This window comes from Gambusia affinis, linkage group LG15 (genome assembly GCF_019740435.1).
Source record: "Gambusia affinis linkage group LG15, SWU_Gaff_1.0, whole genome shotgun sequence".
Taxonomy (NCBI): domain Eukaryota; kingdom Metazoa; phylum Chordata; class Actinopteri; order Cyprinodontiformes; family Poeciliidae; genus Gambusia; species Gambusia affinis.
In genome coordinates, this window is record NC_057882.1 from 22,676,530 (window position 1) to 22,694,695 (window position 18,166).

The following is an 18,166-nucleotide window of genomic DNA, read 5'->3' on the forward strand; positions in this document are numbered from 1 at the left end:
AAAATAAAAAGAAACAAAAATATCTTTGGAAGTATTCTGTCCTATATGTTAATCTCAGCAGGTTTTTCTTTGAATGCAAAGCTTTCTAACTCAAATATTTCCTTTTTGTAGAGTCGTACTTTTCTTAAGAAGTTTTTTTTTTAATCTTAACTTTGGAAAAAGATCAAGCTAAAAACTTTTGCTACCTTTGGAAGCCTTTCAGGGTCCCCAGGGTGCCGAGGGATCACCTTCTGAAGTCTCTGAAAACCATAGTCAATGGTTGGTTCATTCAGTGCTGCAGAAAAGAGAGGAATAGAAAGAGGATGAGTAAAATAAACTTAATGAAGATGACATTAACAGTCCATGCTTTTCTCTGATATTATATATCATGTAAGAGCAGATATGTAGGATTTTCCATCATGACTCCAGCAGTTTGAAAATTAAAAGCATTACCAACCATTACATTTTGCCAAGAAATGTGTAAAATAATCTGAACGTGATGAAAGAAAAGTATGAATAACTATTTACAGTTCAGGATGTGAGACAAAGGATCTCAGTTTGGCAATATTTGTTAAATGAGAAAACAAGGAATTTGACATTTGCATCCAAAGTGAAACTTGAGTTAAAATTTGAGCCAAGATTCCAAACAAGATTTTGCCAAAGTACACAGAGGTACAAGATGCTCATTTGTCATCGTTCCAGTGCAATGTTAATGTATTTCAGTTTGTTCTTCATTTAATACAAGAAAACTGTCTCCCATCCAACTGTGTCTAAACTCTTTGCCAAAGTGTGGAGTTTAGAAATTTCACCAACTCAAAGAGAGGTGTAGAGCTGCATATCATCTGCCCAACAGTGATTAGAGAGAGATGTATTCAGAAGCTGACACACTGAACCCAAAGAGAAATACAAATACAAAAAGTCACTGGAGGCCATTTTAAAGGTTCACATTTTCACATGTATTACAGATTGGATTTGGACAGCACTCAAAACAACCACCTGTCAGGGAACACATACATTGCATATATAGATTTTTGCTTTCCAAATATAGCTTCCTGATGCAACTGTAAATAATAGTGCTGACTGTGAAATGTATATTCCCAGAGAGTAAAGCAGAGGACATGTAACAATGTGATCCCATCAATTAACTAAAAACCTTTTTGCAAGGATCAAAGACCTTTTCCAAAAACACGATAGCTTTCTAGTGGTTCATTAAAAGCTCTTCATTCTCTCTGCTTGTCAGAATAAAAATAATTCCCATTAGCTGCCCAATATTGGCCCTTGTTGTGTTGAAAAACTTTGCACCAATTTTCAGAGGCTAAAAATTTCTCAATGCAGTATTTCACAAACAACCTTTGTGTGTTGCACATGGTTAAATATGGAAATTAAACTTTGCTGGCTAAACATCAGTCATCAGTGTGATTATAAAGCTTTCTGATCATAGTTTCAAAATGTTACATGTTGCACTTTTAACACTGGTCTTGCTGGTGTTTAGCCCAGCTGTGCTAATTAACACACACAATCCAAACATCTGCAGGAGTCAGCAGGGGGGAATCAGACTAGTGAGGAGAAACAATCACTTCTCTTTTTGTTTCAAAATACCCCACTGACACCGGAAGGTGTTTGTATTTCAGGGCTGAACTGAAAAATGGTGAACCTTGCTAATGTATTTATGTATTTCTTCTAACTTATAGAAGAAGTGGGTTATTGAAGTGGGCATGTGTTTTTATATTTAAATATGTGAGTCATTTGCCGAGGAAAAGACATCTAAAAATAATTTATCATGTTGTTAAAGCAGGTTGAGGCAGCTTCTTTATTTTTGTAGGAAACAATTTCCTGTTTTCCTCAAGTTGAGCATTAAAGCATAGAAATAAACTGAACACAAACATCATGCTATGGAAATCAGCCAAAAAAAGGTGGAAGGTATTTGGAGTCTCGCTTTGATCAAGATATACTTCCAACAAAACAAAATGGCTCAACAATAAAGTCCGGTTTTCTCTTTTAACTACTCACCATCTCCAACTCTTGCCCTTCACAATAAGAGTCCTTATTCTGGTGTGAAACGTCAGTGTGCGCCACACAACAAGTGAAAAACCGAAAGACGCCTTCAAATTATCTAAATTTCTATAGTGAGGCCGTTTCTGGCTTGACAAACAACAATGTTACACTTACTAGCTTGCAAGAAATTAAGAAATGTACCACTCACTGACAAACTAATTAATTTTCATTAATAAATGTTTCTTTAAAATATAAAAGTAAAAAATAAATGGGAATAATGTTTGTGTTTACCCAGTGCTATTCTTAATATAGCAGCATTAAGCTTATTTTTTAATCCAAGTCTCAGATAAAACACAAAGAAAAAACATCCAACCAGAAAAAAACTACACTGCTCACAAGAACAAGCAAGAAGAATTAATACTCCAACAAAAATCAAGAAACATTTAGTTTTTGGCCCCTTTCTCATCTGATTATGATTGATGTTTGGTCTCCAGGATTTCCAGGACCTTTTGAGTGTCACTGGACAAAGTAAAAGTTAAGAAATCCAAAATTTCTGTGCATTTAACTAATACTCTAAGGTGATTTTTTCAAGGATGCAAAGCTGGACGTTTTGTCATGTAAATCATGCTTTGTCTGGTTTTGTTTTTAAATTATACCTGGCTTCTTCTTCACACCTCCCCTTGCTCTCCTAAGAACTGTGACTCCTAAGTTGAGTGCAGGAACCTCACTCCATCCTCCTGAATGTTTGTTGTGCTGAATGATGAGATATTTTTTATTGCATTGCATCAAAATTATGATACATGTGGTAATTTCAAGTGGTTGAGTTGGGGTGAAGGCAAATTCTCAAACAACCAGGTTTAGGACAAATCTTTCTTAATGCTGCACCAAGAATCCAGGTATTTTCCACCTAAATCACACTACAGAGGTTTTGTTACATAAATAAATGAACAGAACAAAGCTTCCAATTTTTCTAAATCTTTTTAGATGACATCAGAATCACCTGGGATTAAGTGCAAGCAACTAAATACATTTTATATATACATACAGATATAGGTATACTAAAAAGCTTCAAATTGGTAGTGTCAAAAACATCTGTATGATAATGGCAGTACAGATACAATCAGAAGAGGTTTTAAAGAACACTTAGGGCCCCTTTAATGCTCCAATTACCCTCATCCAAAGTCTTTATCCAATCAATATGTCAATCAAGGAGAGCTCTGAAAGCTCTGTCCATCAGGATAGCATCAAAATGTAAGGGTTTGAGCAGTATTTCTGTGCTTTTCAGTTATTGACAAATGCTGAGCTTATGTCATCACCACATTGTTGAACCCTGAAAGTTCAGCAATAGGCGAGGTGGAGGTAGGAAGTTATGCTGGATTAACATGTGGAAACCAAAGGGGTGTGTTTGCGTACATGAAGTCCAAGAGTGCAGCTGCAGCAGTGATGTTTGGTACTTTCCACAGCAAGCACTGATAAATTACTTGCAGATGAATGTCCTTTGCTTGTTGTGCAACTTCTTTTAGTATGTGTGTTTTAGATATGTCTGTGTTATTCACACATCACACCCAAGTTTCTGGTTTCTGTTATGTTCTCAACCACCTAAATTGTTCACAACATTACTTTATAAATCATGAGCTTTGGTCCAGATGTTAAGCTGTTGTGGACAGCATTTCTATTTGCTTAAAGGAAGCCCTTTGGGCACATTAGGATTTTGTGATTTATTGGTGGTAATTATGTGGACATGAATTAGAGGTAGAAAAGGGTGAGTCTGGGTAGGAAGAAAAAAGACTTACATGAGGGAAAAGAAGAACAGAAACTGCAGATTTAACCAAGAGGAACAACCTTCTAATTTAATCTTAATATAGAAACCTTAAGATAATGCAATCTCTGTCTTGGTAGGAAGTTGTCATACCAAGTTGTCTGAAAGCATTCTTTCAGAATGAGAAGCCAGAATCAAGTAGATTACTCTGTTGAAGTAGGTTCTGAATGGACCACTGGGTGGCTGCACAGTGTGCATATAGTCCTGGAAGTCGTCGTTCTGGGTTTGATGTTTTTCCTGTCCCTTTCATGTCAAATTAGTGTTCCACAAACACTAATTTGTTGAACCCATAAAACTTGGGTTTTCAGTGACATTTCAACAATCAATAAAATGCTGATACTGTCTTCACCTTTTCTCTGCTTTTTGTCTTCTTGTTTTAGTTCACCATCTTGTTTTCTGACATGTTGCATCCTAAAACATTGTTGTATTTTCTTGAATTATCTTGTTCTCTTGGTTTTAATGAACTGCATGTGAACACACTGACTTATTTAAATACATCAAACCCTGCAAAAACTTTGTCTTATTGTACTGAATGTTGATTGTTTTAAACATAACCATCCAGATTGCTTTGTTTTAATTAAAGAGAGAAGTGTTTCTAACAGAAACAGACCAAAAGAGAGTGATGCGAGTTAGAGAAGAAGGGTGTGGAAAGGAGTAAAGAGGAAGAACTTTGGAAGACAGACAAAAACAAGACAGAAAAAGAGCATGCAGTCATGGTTGAGGGAAAACAAAAAATTAGAAAAACAGCTGCCTAACAGTCGGCGGGATATCAACTGTCACAACCAACTGCCAGTGTCAGATCCTCTCTCTGAGCATCTCTGGAGACGTTTAACCGATGCCAGCACTAATATGGCACACACAAACACACAGACATAGAGATAAGCGCATACATCACATCACATCACAGCGCAGCTCAGATTAGTTGTGATGATTTAAGCATCTCAGACTGTCTCATTAATAATGGAACAATATTTCTTTAAGAACAAAATGATGTGTGAATGTTTGTGAATGGATTTAAAATGAATTCATAACTTTTCCCACAAACTTTAATGTTTTTGATGAGGATTTTATGCGGTAGAGCAACACAAAGTGGCCAAGAATTGTAAAGTGGAGGGAAAAGACACGTGTGCTATGCCTTTATATTTAACCCTCTATATTTTAATACCCCAAAATAAAATCCGCCAGTCTTCTTAATTACAAAGCAGACTCCACCTGTATGCTATTTATATATCAATTCACAGATTCTCTGAAGGTCTCAGAGGTTTACTGGAGAACATTCAGGAGCAAACAGCATCATGAAGACCAAGAGACACTGAGGACAGGTCAAGGAGAAATTTGGGGAGAAAGTTTAAATCACAGTTAGTTTATAAAACAATATTTATAACATAATGAACAAACCAAGATGTGGCAATCCAACTAATTTGATTACAAAATAAGAACAATAATCAGCAGCCAAGAGGACCGTCGTTAAAAAAACAAAACAAAACAAAAACGCCAAAACCACATAAAGTTGTAACTGTAGTTAAAGGTGGTGGTCCTGAGGGCTGGTTACATATGCACACCACACTTTTCAGATATTGATCTTTGAGAAAATGCCTTATTTGTCTATGACATAGATCATGATAAAGGTATGAATGCTCATGCAAAGCACTGACTGCAGACTTAGGGTCATATTCCATCCAAGGATTTGTACAAAAACAGAATCAGTGTCAGATCAGCAGAAGTTGTCGAGTTCATTAAGTATCAGTTTTAAAAAGTGCAAGTAAAGCCACCAAAGGCATTCTGTCCATTGAAATCCTAACCCATGTACCCTAAACTCTTATTATACTCCCCCCAAGTTTTAATGAGCAGTGCTTACTTTCCAGATTTGGACAAACGAAAAGCAGATGTTTTTCAGAGTAAAATTTATTGTTTTGTTTAGCAAGAACTGCTCCGGCAGAACACATAAAATCAGCCATAAATATGTTGTCGTGGCACATTGTTCACAAAAACACAACATAAACACTTCATCAGAGCGAATGACACTGAAACCTGAACCTGTCTCATCTCACTAATTCTGCCTCCCTGCTGCTCCCCTGAAACCTTCTCAGCACGAATCCCTCCAGCTCTGCTTTACCTCCCCCCCATCATCCCTGTCTTCTGCTTCATCTCCTCCCTCCTCCTTCTCACTAACTACACCTTCTGCCACTTTCACCCATCCATCCGCTCAGCCATCACTCCTCCACCTCCTCCTCCTTCAGCCTTGTTCTTTCCCTCAGAGTCCAGAGCCGCCATCAGATCAATACTCATAGAAGTTTCATGAGGACAGACCATCCAGTGTTGCTCCACCATGAAATGTGAACGGAGGAGAGAGAGAAAATAAAGAAAAGAGGGGAATAATGGCAAAAAAAAAGGTGAAATCTGAAATATTTTGCGATCAGCTTCAATACAATTGTGTTTTTCTCATCTTTTGGGAATACTGAAACAAAGGAATCCACAGATGGGGGGGAAAAAGGGAGGGAAAAGGCAAAGGCTAAAACTGGGTGGGTGAAAGGACAAAGAGGACTGATGTAAAAAGAGCAGAAGGAGGAGGAGGAAACGAAGAGGAGGTGTGGTGATATTGATTCTCTGGCCAGCCAGCAGTTCAATACCACTGAATTATTGCTTCATTCTTCCCCTTATGAGATGAGATCTCTTTCTCCTGAGCTCACCGTCTCTACGCAGTTGTACATGTGTGTATCTGCATGCGTGTAGCACTGTACTGTATGTGTGATCTACTTATGAGGGGATCAATACTTTACAATCTGGTTTTAAAAGTCCATATGTCTTTCTGGCGCTGCATCTCTTTTACTACACTTCAGCTTCTTATTGTCTCCCTTTAAGACAGCAAAAGTGAAACTCAAATGTTTGAAAAAGAGAAAGAAAGAACATTTTTTCCCAAAGTTTGATGTGCTTTGCTCAAAGTTTCCTGTCCATGAGCTAGCTTTAGATTTCCTATCGCGGCTCTGTTTCCTTTATCTGTGTTAATGTTGGCAAGTGTAAGCATTTATTGATTGTCACTTTGCACCGTTGAGTGTGTTTACAGCAGTGTGTGATGTGGAGAATGTTAATTTTTCCCATCAGGCGGATGAAGCAGCCATACGGCACCATATTTATGTGTGTGTGTATGGACTGTTTCAATGTGGAGGACCATCTGTTAACCAGACTACTCACCATCTTTCTCTAGTATCAGTCTGATTTACAATTACTTTCAACTCCTGCCCCTGTTTGAAAGTGTGTGTGGTAAGTTGTGTAAGACATGACCCTGCTAGTGTGGCGTTCAGGCTTGCATTTCACATGTGTGTGTGACCGTGAGCATGTTAAATGGTGCAGCCCTCACACCCAGAGGCAACCACAGCAAGAGGACTGAAAAACCACAAGTAGCCAATCAGCTTTCACTGCCAGGACCTTCCTGAGACAAGTCAACCTTGAGGCGGGGTCATGCAACCGTAGTAACGGATCGTGTTTCCTGGGTCGCATGTTGAAGCGATCAGCCAATCGCCAGGTCACCAGGGGTCACCCCCGTCCAATAGAAAAAGGAGTTGGATGCCAGATGGACCAATTACCTGCTGGTTAGCCCCAGGGTTGGTCTAAAAATGTTTTAGAAGAATAACACTAAAGCAGGCACACATGCAAGTTTTGAGAAAGCACCGTTTAAAACCATTTCACACTGCTAGCAAAACAAAAATTACAGCATCATCCAACTGAAACATTGTTTCAGTTCTGCTCCATCTCTGGAATCACTGCTGGTATTTAATATCGACAAGTGGTGGAGCTACAGAACCCTCTACAAAAACACAACCCTGAAGACAATAAATACAAATGTATACAAAAACATGGGAATAAATGGCTCTTTATGCTACTCAATGATTGCTACTTTCTCTATAATTCTCCTCACTTCTTTGTGGCAAGATCCTGACTTATGAAGAAAGAGAAACAACAACAATCTCTTGTCTTTCCCTTTTTGTAGAGCAGCTAAGATAAATTAGCCTCTATTGTATTTCTCATAATTATACCTCCAAGAAACAATAGGGAAAGATACAATTAAGCCCAAAATTTGGAAGATTTTGATATAAAATTATATTCAAGAACCAAGAACTTTGTTTCTGATATGAAATGACTGTTATTTATACATAAATAAATACATAAATGATTTATTCCATTCTTAATAAATAATGGATACTTTATGTCTTTCTCAACATAACATTAGTCAAACCTAATAAAGTTCTGAACAGCTTTTGTATTTTTTCCAATGCAAAGCCATAGAACTTTCTTGCTTTAAATGTGTTATTTATACACATTTGTATTTAAACAAGTTTTATCACAAGTATTTGGCCTCATTATAAGCACAATTGTTTCAGTATGTAAAGCTTTCTCGATCAAGTCTTGGGGTAAATTGTAAACAAACCTTCAACGTGTTTCCAGAAACTCAGCTGGATGTTAGAATGGACAAGAACTGCAGGAGATTTATATTGCAGGAAATGAAACGGCAACAGCATTTGTGGGACAGAGCTTTAAAACCTTAGCTTGGTATATAAAATATTTTAGAACCTCAATAGTTCAAATCTACACAGTTTTTAAGAGGGACAATGTATCAAACTGTCATTGCAGCATCACTGTATGCAATACAGCAATCCCATAAGGCTGCCTACATTCAATATTTGGCTGTCTGTAATATATTACATACCATGCATTAATATTTTGTGTGCAGGTAATATATTTAGCCCGTTAAATGGAATTTCACTGCCCCCAATGCCAAAATCCAATATAAGTTTTACTGAAATGTCAAAATGAAACTGGAAGTTTGACAACAAATCTGGGTCAATCACAAATCAGATTGTCTTTGCAACATTAAATGAGAAAATTCCATCTGAATGTTTTCCAAATATTGTATCTCCCAATAGTCTCATTGTTAATTTGATTTGTTTAAAGTTATAAAGTTTAAAACCACTGAATTTGTGACCTAGGTCTGACATGTGGCTTAGTTCTCTATAAAAAAACTATGTATTACTTAAAGTTTAGCAGGTCTCTCAGGATTTGTTTTTTTGACATACTTTGTGCACAAGATTAGACTAACTCTAATTCATAAGTTAGGATCAGTTTAGAAACAACCCTAGAAACAAAAAGAATATCTATGTGTCATCACAACATTAATACTGTATTTGATAAACATTTCAGTTTTTCTACCTTTGCCTTATAAATTACATCCTAAGTGTTTTCAGAACGTATGTTATCTATATTATGATTACTGGTTATTATAGCTAAAACAAACCAAGACAATCAATTTAAAGTATGCAGAGAAATTGGCCTCAGACTGAAATGACCACTCACAGCAGGAATGCTAATAAAAATTACTTACTCAGTGATGTTCTGATAATTTGTTATAATTTAGTTCTTAAACTAAGAACAGAACAGGATGAAATGTGGACCAGCAGGACAAAACCTGACAAAAACAAAAGATCGGAAATCAGCCACAATGTTGAGCTCAGTTGATCTTTATAATCAACAGAAAAAATAAACTATGAAAATACTAGGAATATAGTTTGAAAAGAAATATTATTTCTTCCAAATTTTACACAAGAAAGCAGACTATTTATTATAAAACTAATGTCATTACTACTTAACACGTCATCCTTATTGATCAGGTTTAAATCCTTATCTTTAGCTAATAGATGGAGTCATTAAATTTCCACTGCCTCAAAGTGTCTATACAGCAGCAAATACTTCCTTTCTCCCCCCTGTTGACGTCATCATTATGGTGTGTTGGAGCCATGTTGAGCAGCGGATCAATACCAGACATAACATCACCTCCGTTCATTTCCAGGTATACTTTTAAAAAAGACTAACACACACAAGCTTTCTTCCTCTCCTTCCCCGTCGTCACTCAGTTCAGCAGGAAAACACTCATTCACAGTGAACAATCCACTCAGACGTCACACACTCCTTTTCAACATTGTGTGCAGTTTGTGGATGCTGCATGTGTGTTGGCGTGTGTGAATGTGTGTGTTAGTAAACTGGGTGTTCTGGATGATTTCACTAATAGTTTCAGCATGCAGGCATATAAAGAGCAGACTGTTTAATTGTAGCTGGTTTTTAACGAGCCTCTGATTATGGCAACATTCTAACGAGTGTGGGTCGTTAATGTTGACTAATCTGCAGTCATTAGTTCAACACTGTCTGGCCTGAGAGTGAACTGCAGCTCAGAGATGGCATTCAGACACACACATACGAAATACACACACATTTCTCCAATACAAACGCAAGATCGCATTTCCAACAAGCAACTCTGAACCTAGAAGTTAAACGTCATTCAGTCAGCAGCCTTTGTAAAAGTGCTTGTACTGTCTTCTTTGGACTTACCGGTGTATATGAACCTTCCTGGTGTGCCTTTGCAGAACTGTTTGGACTTGTAAGATAGAGTGACCTCTACGACCCCAGGGATGTGTCTGGGAGGTGTCTGCACCCGAATGGCATGTGGCGTAATCAGCTGCAGGACAAGGAAAAAAAGAGCAAGTGAACAAAGACCAAATGTGAACATCAACATTTCAAATCTCGAGTTTTAAGTGTTTGAGTCATGGACAACTGAAGCTGACAAATTTGTTTAAATGCCTCCTTTGCAATGTTACCACTACGGTTATCAAAGCTTCACTAGGATGTTTCCAATCAACAGAATAACCCTATTTATACTGGAGGTTTCTGAACCATCAGCTTCAGCCTCACCTTAACACCTTAACTGCATCCTCTAATGCTTATCAGTGGCATTAGAGGATGCAGGTATGAACACTGCTGAGTCTGTCATCTTGCACAGGACTTTTTATATGAAACAAGTCTCTGTGCACAGATTTTGATGAGCATCTTAGGGGGGGATCTTTTGTGAATCCAAAGTCTTTTCCCATCTTGCCAAATATGATCCATAAGTTTTATTTTTGGTAGAGTAACAGCTACATCTAGCATTTAATCATCAATGTGAATAACAACTTCCCTCAGTCTGTAAGCAACCACCCTATATGTGCAATTTGGAGGTGTAAACGTTTTTGCTGACGTGGGAGTTTTGTTTACGAGGGTCCCAGTTCATACTGTTCTCTGTGTAATGGGAACGAGTGTGGCTTTGTTTCACTGATGTAGAGATGTTGGATCTTTTGAGTAGCTTTGTGAAATTCCTTCAGTTGTAGCCAGAACATGGGCAGCACAGGATGTCCAGCTGCTTGGCTTCCAAGAGCATTACAATCATTTGTTGGGGGCATTGCAAGTTTGGTCTAAGCGTGAGAACATGGTCGTGTGGGCAGCCCTGCTGTAAAGTCTCAGATGACACCAAATGCATGAGACACACATCATTTACAATTTACAATTAATCTCTAAGCAGGCTGGTGCCAGGATCCTGATATTCTGGTAACACAATATTGAATATCTACGATATCACCCTGAAGGTTTGGAGATCAAATTAGTCTTAAACTTTCATATTCAAATCAAGAGGACTAATTTCTTGGTTTGCCTTAAAAGATCTCTTCAAGGCCCTACAGAAACCATTGTTGCTCTAGCTTTTTTTTTATTTAGAAAGAGACACATATGTATACAAAGTAAATAAAACATAAACTGTACAAAAATGATCTTGATTAAATCAAAAAATGACCTGAACAGCTTCTGCACATCATCCTGGAAGGGAAAACCTTTCTTGTATAAGGGGTTCTGTGCTTGTGTGATACTTGATGTACTGTATATAATCTGGTAGTTGTGTTGCAATTGCACCACCAAAATGCCTGCTGGCAGCCAGTTTTCCACTGAACTCATGATTTTGTTGCATCCTAAAAACTACCTTAAAAAAATAGGCAAGAAAGTGTAGCTGGTGGGGCATTTACGGAATAGTTTTCTTGAGCATCAAGTGTTAATTAATGTAATAATGATGAAAATTTGGACAGTTTTTTAAATGATTATTAGTATTTTAGGTCAAGAAGTCACTGACAAAAATTAAAACTTCTTAAAATAGAAAGTGTTTGGCACAAAATAAGGTATTTATTTTCTAATAACCATGTTTTCTGCATTCATTTTGATTTAACTGTAGATTGGCGGGTGCATTTATTAACTTAAAACTGAACCCCAAACAAACAGTTTCAGCGCTAATGCAGAAGAATGATGCAAATGTGGTTGACAATTGTTTCCTTTTTTACTATTTTAGTTTTAATCAATACAGGCGAAAAAGACGAAAAGGGCATAAAGACATACAGATTTAATGTAAAAGTATTTTCAACTTTTGTGGCCCAGCAGAACTTCCAGCTCGAAGATTTTTGCTCATGACAAAAGCTAAAATATTCAAAAGGGAATAGAAAAGTTGAGTGCAGTCACAAACTCAGTGAGAAATCTACAGGTAGGAAACAGATGAATAAAAACTGGCAAATGTGCAACAATATCCCACACACTGATGTAGCCCGACTGTGTTTTCCTGCCTCGGAATCAATAACCAGGTTGAGTGCAAATGAAACATTCGTCTGCCAAACATCCCTTTGAATACCGCCTGAGGAACGCTCAGAGAGCTGAGTCAGTTTGAACTGAGACTCTGTACACATGTTAGTGTGCGCAAGTGCAGCTCTCAACACTGTAAACAAACCCCTTAGCCCTTAATAGACACACACATATGCACACGCACACAAACCCATTCCTGTATGTACACACACACACGCACGCATACACACACACACAACTGTACAGAGACACTGTTGTTGTTGGACGGCAGCCACGATCACTCGGCACACACCGTGAGTGGAGTCAGAAGACAAATAAACATTTTGTAGAGGAGTGGGGAAAACTGTGATAGTGAGCTCTATGTATGCGTGTGCGTGTGTGTGCGTGTGTGTGTGTGTGTGTATGAGTATTCAGTCAATGGCTATCAACATGTACTGATTTGATCTGTGCTCTGAAATAAAGAGGGAGAGAGAGCAAGGGTGAGGAAGGTAGAGAAGGGCGGTGGTCTCTGGTTGGTAGGGACTCATTAGAGAGGTAAACATCATTTAGAGAAACATTAACACACACACACACACACACACACTCCCCATCCCTCTCTCTCTCTCTCTCTCTCTCTCTCACTCACTGTCTCTCTCTCTTGATCACACACAATTAAGAGCCAGACGATGGAGAAAAGCATGTATTCACATTAAATGACTTCCGACAGAGCAATGACTGGAGTTCACAGCTAAAAGGCTGAAACAAAGCAGTCAGACTGATGAACTGACCTCGCTCCAAACCAGCATGGTACCAAAGATAACTTGGAGGCCGTCAAAAAAGTTGTCTCCTATGATGATGACTGTAGCGCCCCCTGTAGTCCACCCCTCGCTGGGACTGATGGCCTTAATGCAGGGAGCTGCTCCTGGAGGGAAAACATTTTAAACAATGACACATCATTTAATCTAACATGCTTCTGAAAATAAATAGTTGTAAAATTGTTTCACTTTTATGAAAAACATTTTACTTCTCCTGACAGAGCATAATGCATTAAAAATACGAGATAGAAACCTTTTGAACAGCATTTAATTTTAATACGGCAAGCAATGGTCGTTTTTTTTAAGTTTTCATCAACCAATACAGATTTAAGCCAATTCCGAATTCACTTTAAGAACTATATTATAAGAAGTTGCTCTATATACAAGTCAGTGTGTTGAAAAATCTGCTCAACCAGAATGTTTAATTAAATCATTCTTTAATTATTTGTGTTGTCATGAATCATGTGGATTCATTTGGATAAAACGTAAACATTTTATAAATGTCCAAGGCGGTGAGGACAAGACCTAGAGTCTTTGTTTATTCCAAAGTTTGACTGACGTGAGATTTTAGCTGATATAAAAACACTCACAGATGGTTCAACGTGCCTCATATTACTTCAAACAAAACAGATACAGTCAGCTTGATGTAGTTTTAATTCTGACTATTGTTAATTCAAGCATATTTGATCTAATCCCAAAGGATAACAGCAAAAGTCTGCCTGTCTGTCAAAAACCAGCTCTCACTCTAATGTAAGTGTGCGATTATCAGCATTCAGCTGAATTACAACAGCTCTGAGTCTGGGTTTGTTCATGAGAAAAAGTGTATAATGATATTAGACTAGAAACACACACATGCACAGCAGCACACCATGCACTGTGTATGCTGTAAATTGGATTAGCCAGATGGAGGGGCAGGAATCACCTGATAGGATTAAACCATCAACCATCTGGCGGCCATGCTGCTCACACACACACTCATGCACACACACACACACGCAGGCTGGTGTTACCATGTTCTAGGTAAGATGGGGTTCCCTCCACGGGGTCGAGTCTGCGGGCCCGCCGACCGTGTTTTGAGTTGTTGTGGACAAACATATTGTCAGAAACTGCCAGGACATGTCCCTCCACGCTCACTGTAGTTGACACAACCACCTAGGGAAAAGCAGAGGGTGGGATGAGGGGATAAAAGAGCAGGGGATCATAAAAGGGAGCAAAGAAAAAATACATAGGAGAGAGGAAAGAGGTGAGAAGTGAGGAGAGGACAAAAAAAGAGAACATTGAAAGTCAACAGATTGTCGCAAAGAAGAGTTTAAAGCATTAAGCTGTGAAAAGCTCCTTAAATGTAACCAGTTATCACTGCTATTACCATCACTCTCAGTACACACTAAGTCTCTGTGGCTGCAGGTTTGTGTATGTGTGTTCATGATGGGTCCAGCCTTTAATTATCTCCCAGGGAAACAGAGCTGTCTTTTTCTGGTTCCACTACAATAGAGCTGCACAATTAGAGGTGCAGATACGGTCACACACTTGCTACTGTTTGACTCTTCCTGGTCTGTCTCACTCCCCTACACACACACATAAAACTTCCCTCTCACACACACAAATGTACATGGTAATAAATCTATCAGTATCTTCTGGGCATCGCATATATCCACTCAACCCCAAGTGGTGTCTTCCTGATTGTGTTGCAGCCATGAAGATAAGGAAATAATAATGACTGCACTGTCTTAAATCTTACCCACAATCCCTCACCTCATTTCTTTATCCTACTCCCCATCCCCCTCCCTTCTGTCTCCCTGATTTGTGGGTATATTTATGTTATGACTAGTCAGGGGTCAGGAACTCCAGCTTCCTGTAAAGGCACTGATGGCTTATTTACTTACACACATTCCTGTGCTTATGTGTTGTGACAGTCATAAATTTATGTATATTATTATGTGTTATGTCCATTGTAAACAAGGCAGGGAGGGCAAAAAAAGCCAGACAAAGACAAAGAAGGCTTGTACCTGGAACCTTCTCATGTCTCTTGGGTTCCCAGCGTTCTTTAAGCAGTTCTGGTTGCACTTGAGGAAAAATTTAAGGAAAAATCTGTTGAGACAAAGAAGGAAAAGCACAAAATATGCTTAACAGTGAAGATAAACAACATTATTTTTCCCTTAAGGATCACAGTCTCAAACATATGCAAAGAAGGAAAAGAGAGAGAATGAAATACATTTTTTAGAGTTCCTGGAACTGAGAATGAATCTCCTTGTAAAATTTACTTTGTTTTAGTTCTTATTTGCCATTTCAAAGTAGGAGCTACTTTGAAATGGCAAATAAAGGCAATGGATTATGGCTTAAAAAAATGAATAGGAGCAAATCTGAGAAAAACCTAGAAAAATTGCATGACATGAGAAAATTCAAATTTGAGAACATCTTACATTCAAGTTTTATGAGTGTAAAAGCACAAAAACTGTGAAAGGCTTGTTTCACTAAACAAAGCTTCCTGCTTTCCTTACTTTTTATTATATTTATATATATAATCCTATAGTTGCTGAATATTTATAATTATAACCACAGTTTCCTGCAAAACTATAAAAACCAGCTAAACTCTTACATTTTGTTTATCACATCTGCCATTATTTTATTTGGATTTTTAGATGAGAGACATGTTTCAGATTTTTTGTGAAAAGCAAATTAATAATTCCATCCATCCATCCATCCATTTTCTTACACCCTTCTTCCCTAATGGGGTCGGGAGGGTTGCTGGTTCCTCTCCAGCTGCGTTCCGGGCGAGAGGCGGGGTCACCCTGGACAGGTCGCCAGTCTGTCGCAGGGCAACACAGAGACATACAAGACAAACAACCATTCACACATTCACACACACACACTCACACCTAGGGAGAATTTAGAGAGCCCAATTAACCTGACAGTCATGTTTTTGGACTGTGGGAGGAAGCCGGAGAACCCGGAGAGAACCCACCATGCACAGGGAGAACATGCAAACTCCATGCAAAAAGACCCCGGGCCGGGAATCGAACCCAGGACCTTCTTGCTGCAAGGCAACAGCTCTACCAACTGCGCCACTGTGCAGCCCAATTAATAATTCCTTTTCCCAGTTTTAATTTTCTCACAAATATACATCCAAAAAGTGTGTTGTGCATATAGGCTGTCGAAGATGTGACTTACATTACAAACCTCTCTCTATAGAAGTTTTTTTATTTCGCTGTTTGTTTTGATGGATTTTTATCCATCAATTGTTCGTGCTGATCTTTGTCAGCACGGACAAAGATCTCATGACATATCTGAAAGTTTTTACTCTGAAGGTGATCGCTACATATTAACTCTGCTGTACAGACATGAAACATGTACTCTTGGGTAACTCTGGCCATTTGAAACAGAACCACATGTTTATTAATCTGTTTTACAGAGTAAATCAAACTCACAGATGGCGGTGGACAATGTGAACCAGCTGGCCACCATGGCAGAGGCATCAACACGCACATCTCCATGTTCAAGCAACAATAATCACAGAAATATTTACACTGAATTCAAACACATTTTGAGTGCATAGTCAGTCTTTACCATGCATCACAGTTAGGTATTTTCTAACATCTATGAAGGATATTAAAGAATGACCCACAACAAAAGCATAAGAAGATATCAAGGAAAAAGTGAATATGACTGACGAAACAATAAATTTATATGTTAGGCTTCACTTTAACTAGGATTGCACTTTTACTCTATTATTTGGGGTTCCATAAAATTTTTTTCAACTTTTAAGATTTTAATATTTCCGTAACATCTCCATTCCCTCGTGACCGAGCCCAGTGCTTTAATGTTATAAATATGACAGCCTTTGGGTTGGACCGACAGAATAAAGCAGAGGTGTGCGATCATGTGCATGTGCAAACATGCACTCAGCTTGTATGTGTGTGACGGTGCAGCGAAGCTCAGTGGCAGGTCCGGGTGTAAAACTCTGCATTAACGAGCTCAGGCTTCGTTAGAACAGTAGTGCTGGGATCCTGAATGCCTAATTATACTGACCTCTCACCCCTGGGTGACAGCCTATCACAGCGGAGGACAGCCACGATGACCCCAGCTGACCTCTCACTGTCTAGTCCTCCTCACAACACTAGCATGGCGTTAACATGGCCACCTCGGCTGACCCTTCTATTGTAGATCTGTGTGTAAAAGAAGGCGACTGGGAAGTTCGCACACTCACTAGTTCATGTTTCTAATACATGCTAGAATCGGAGCAGTAGGAAAAGTTCAGCTCTAAGAGAAAGTCTTCTGCTTGAGATGGTTACAGTAAATATGAACTAAAATGTCGAACATAGTTGTAAAAAAAACTTGATAATATAATAATAAAAACACTAATACATTTTCTCTTGACATGATCATCATGTCCTAGGATCTACAAAAACAAAAACAACTACAGTTGGAATTTTCCATATTTAACTATAATACCAATTTTAGCACTGGTTTTGGTACTTCTTTGGTTTTTAATTAACTGGTGAAAGCTGACATACAACTGACAGTAACAGGATGTACGAAAACCCCAGAAAGTCAAACAGTTTGATGACTGTTTACAGCAAAGTGTTCTTCATGCAGCCTTTAATTTGCCAAAAACCAGAGCACCTTGTTTCAAATATGTCAACTTTTACACAGGACTTCACATGTCTTTCTTTTGAATGAGAAAGTTATTGTTTTCACTTTTCCATAAAGGCCAGATATGTGAACTGAGACCAATAACTTCCCTGTTGACATATCGTTCCACTTGAGCTGTGAAAATCAGCCAGTACAGCTAAACGCTGGCCTCTTGGCTGCTTCTCTAAATAACAATCTGCTTGTCTCAGTTTAGGTGGATGGCCATGTCTTGATTTGTTTCTTTCTGTATTAAGACGATGGATTGTAATGTGCTTTATGAGACGTTTCAAGCTTGAGATATTATTTTACAACCTATCCATGTATTATTCTCTTTCCCAACTGTATCCCTGACTTGTCTACTGTGTTCCTTGACCTCATGATGCGGTTTGTTTACTAATGTTCTCTAATGAATCTTGCTTTACTAGAACAACTGCAAGAACAATGCATAGCCTGGCAGGCTTTTAACATGCACTAC

At 38.3% G+C, this 18,166-nt stretch overlaps 1 protein-coding gene across 2 annotated transcripts in view; it reads right to left on the reverse strand.

Moving 5' to 3' along the window:
- The window catches only part of LOC122844568 (transcription factor COE1-A-like), a 99,626-nt gene that overhangs the window by 17,264 nt on the left and 64,196 nt on the right, over positions 1-18,166 (reverse strand). For both annotated transcript variants that reach the window (XM_044140161.1, XM_044140160.1), the window contains exons 7-11: positions 15,069-15,150; positions 14,073-14,214; positions 13,036-13,169; positions 10,172-10,298; positions 186-274 (exon numbers count right to left, since the gene is read on the reverse strand). In XM_044140161.1, coding sequence (XP_043996096.1) covers positions 186-274; positions 10,172-10,298; positions 13,036-13,169; positions 14,073-14,214; positions 15,069-15,150 — 574 coding nt within the window. The remainder of the gene's footprint in view (positions 1-185; positions 275-10,171; positions 10,299-13,035; positions 13,170-14,072; positions 14,215-15,068; positions 15,151-18,166) is intronic.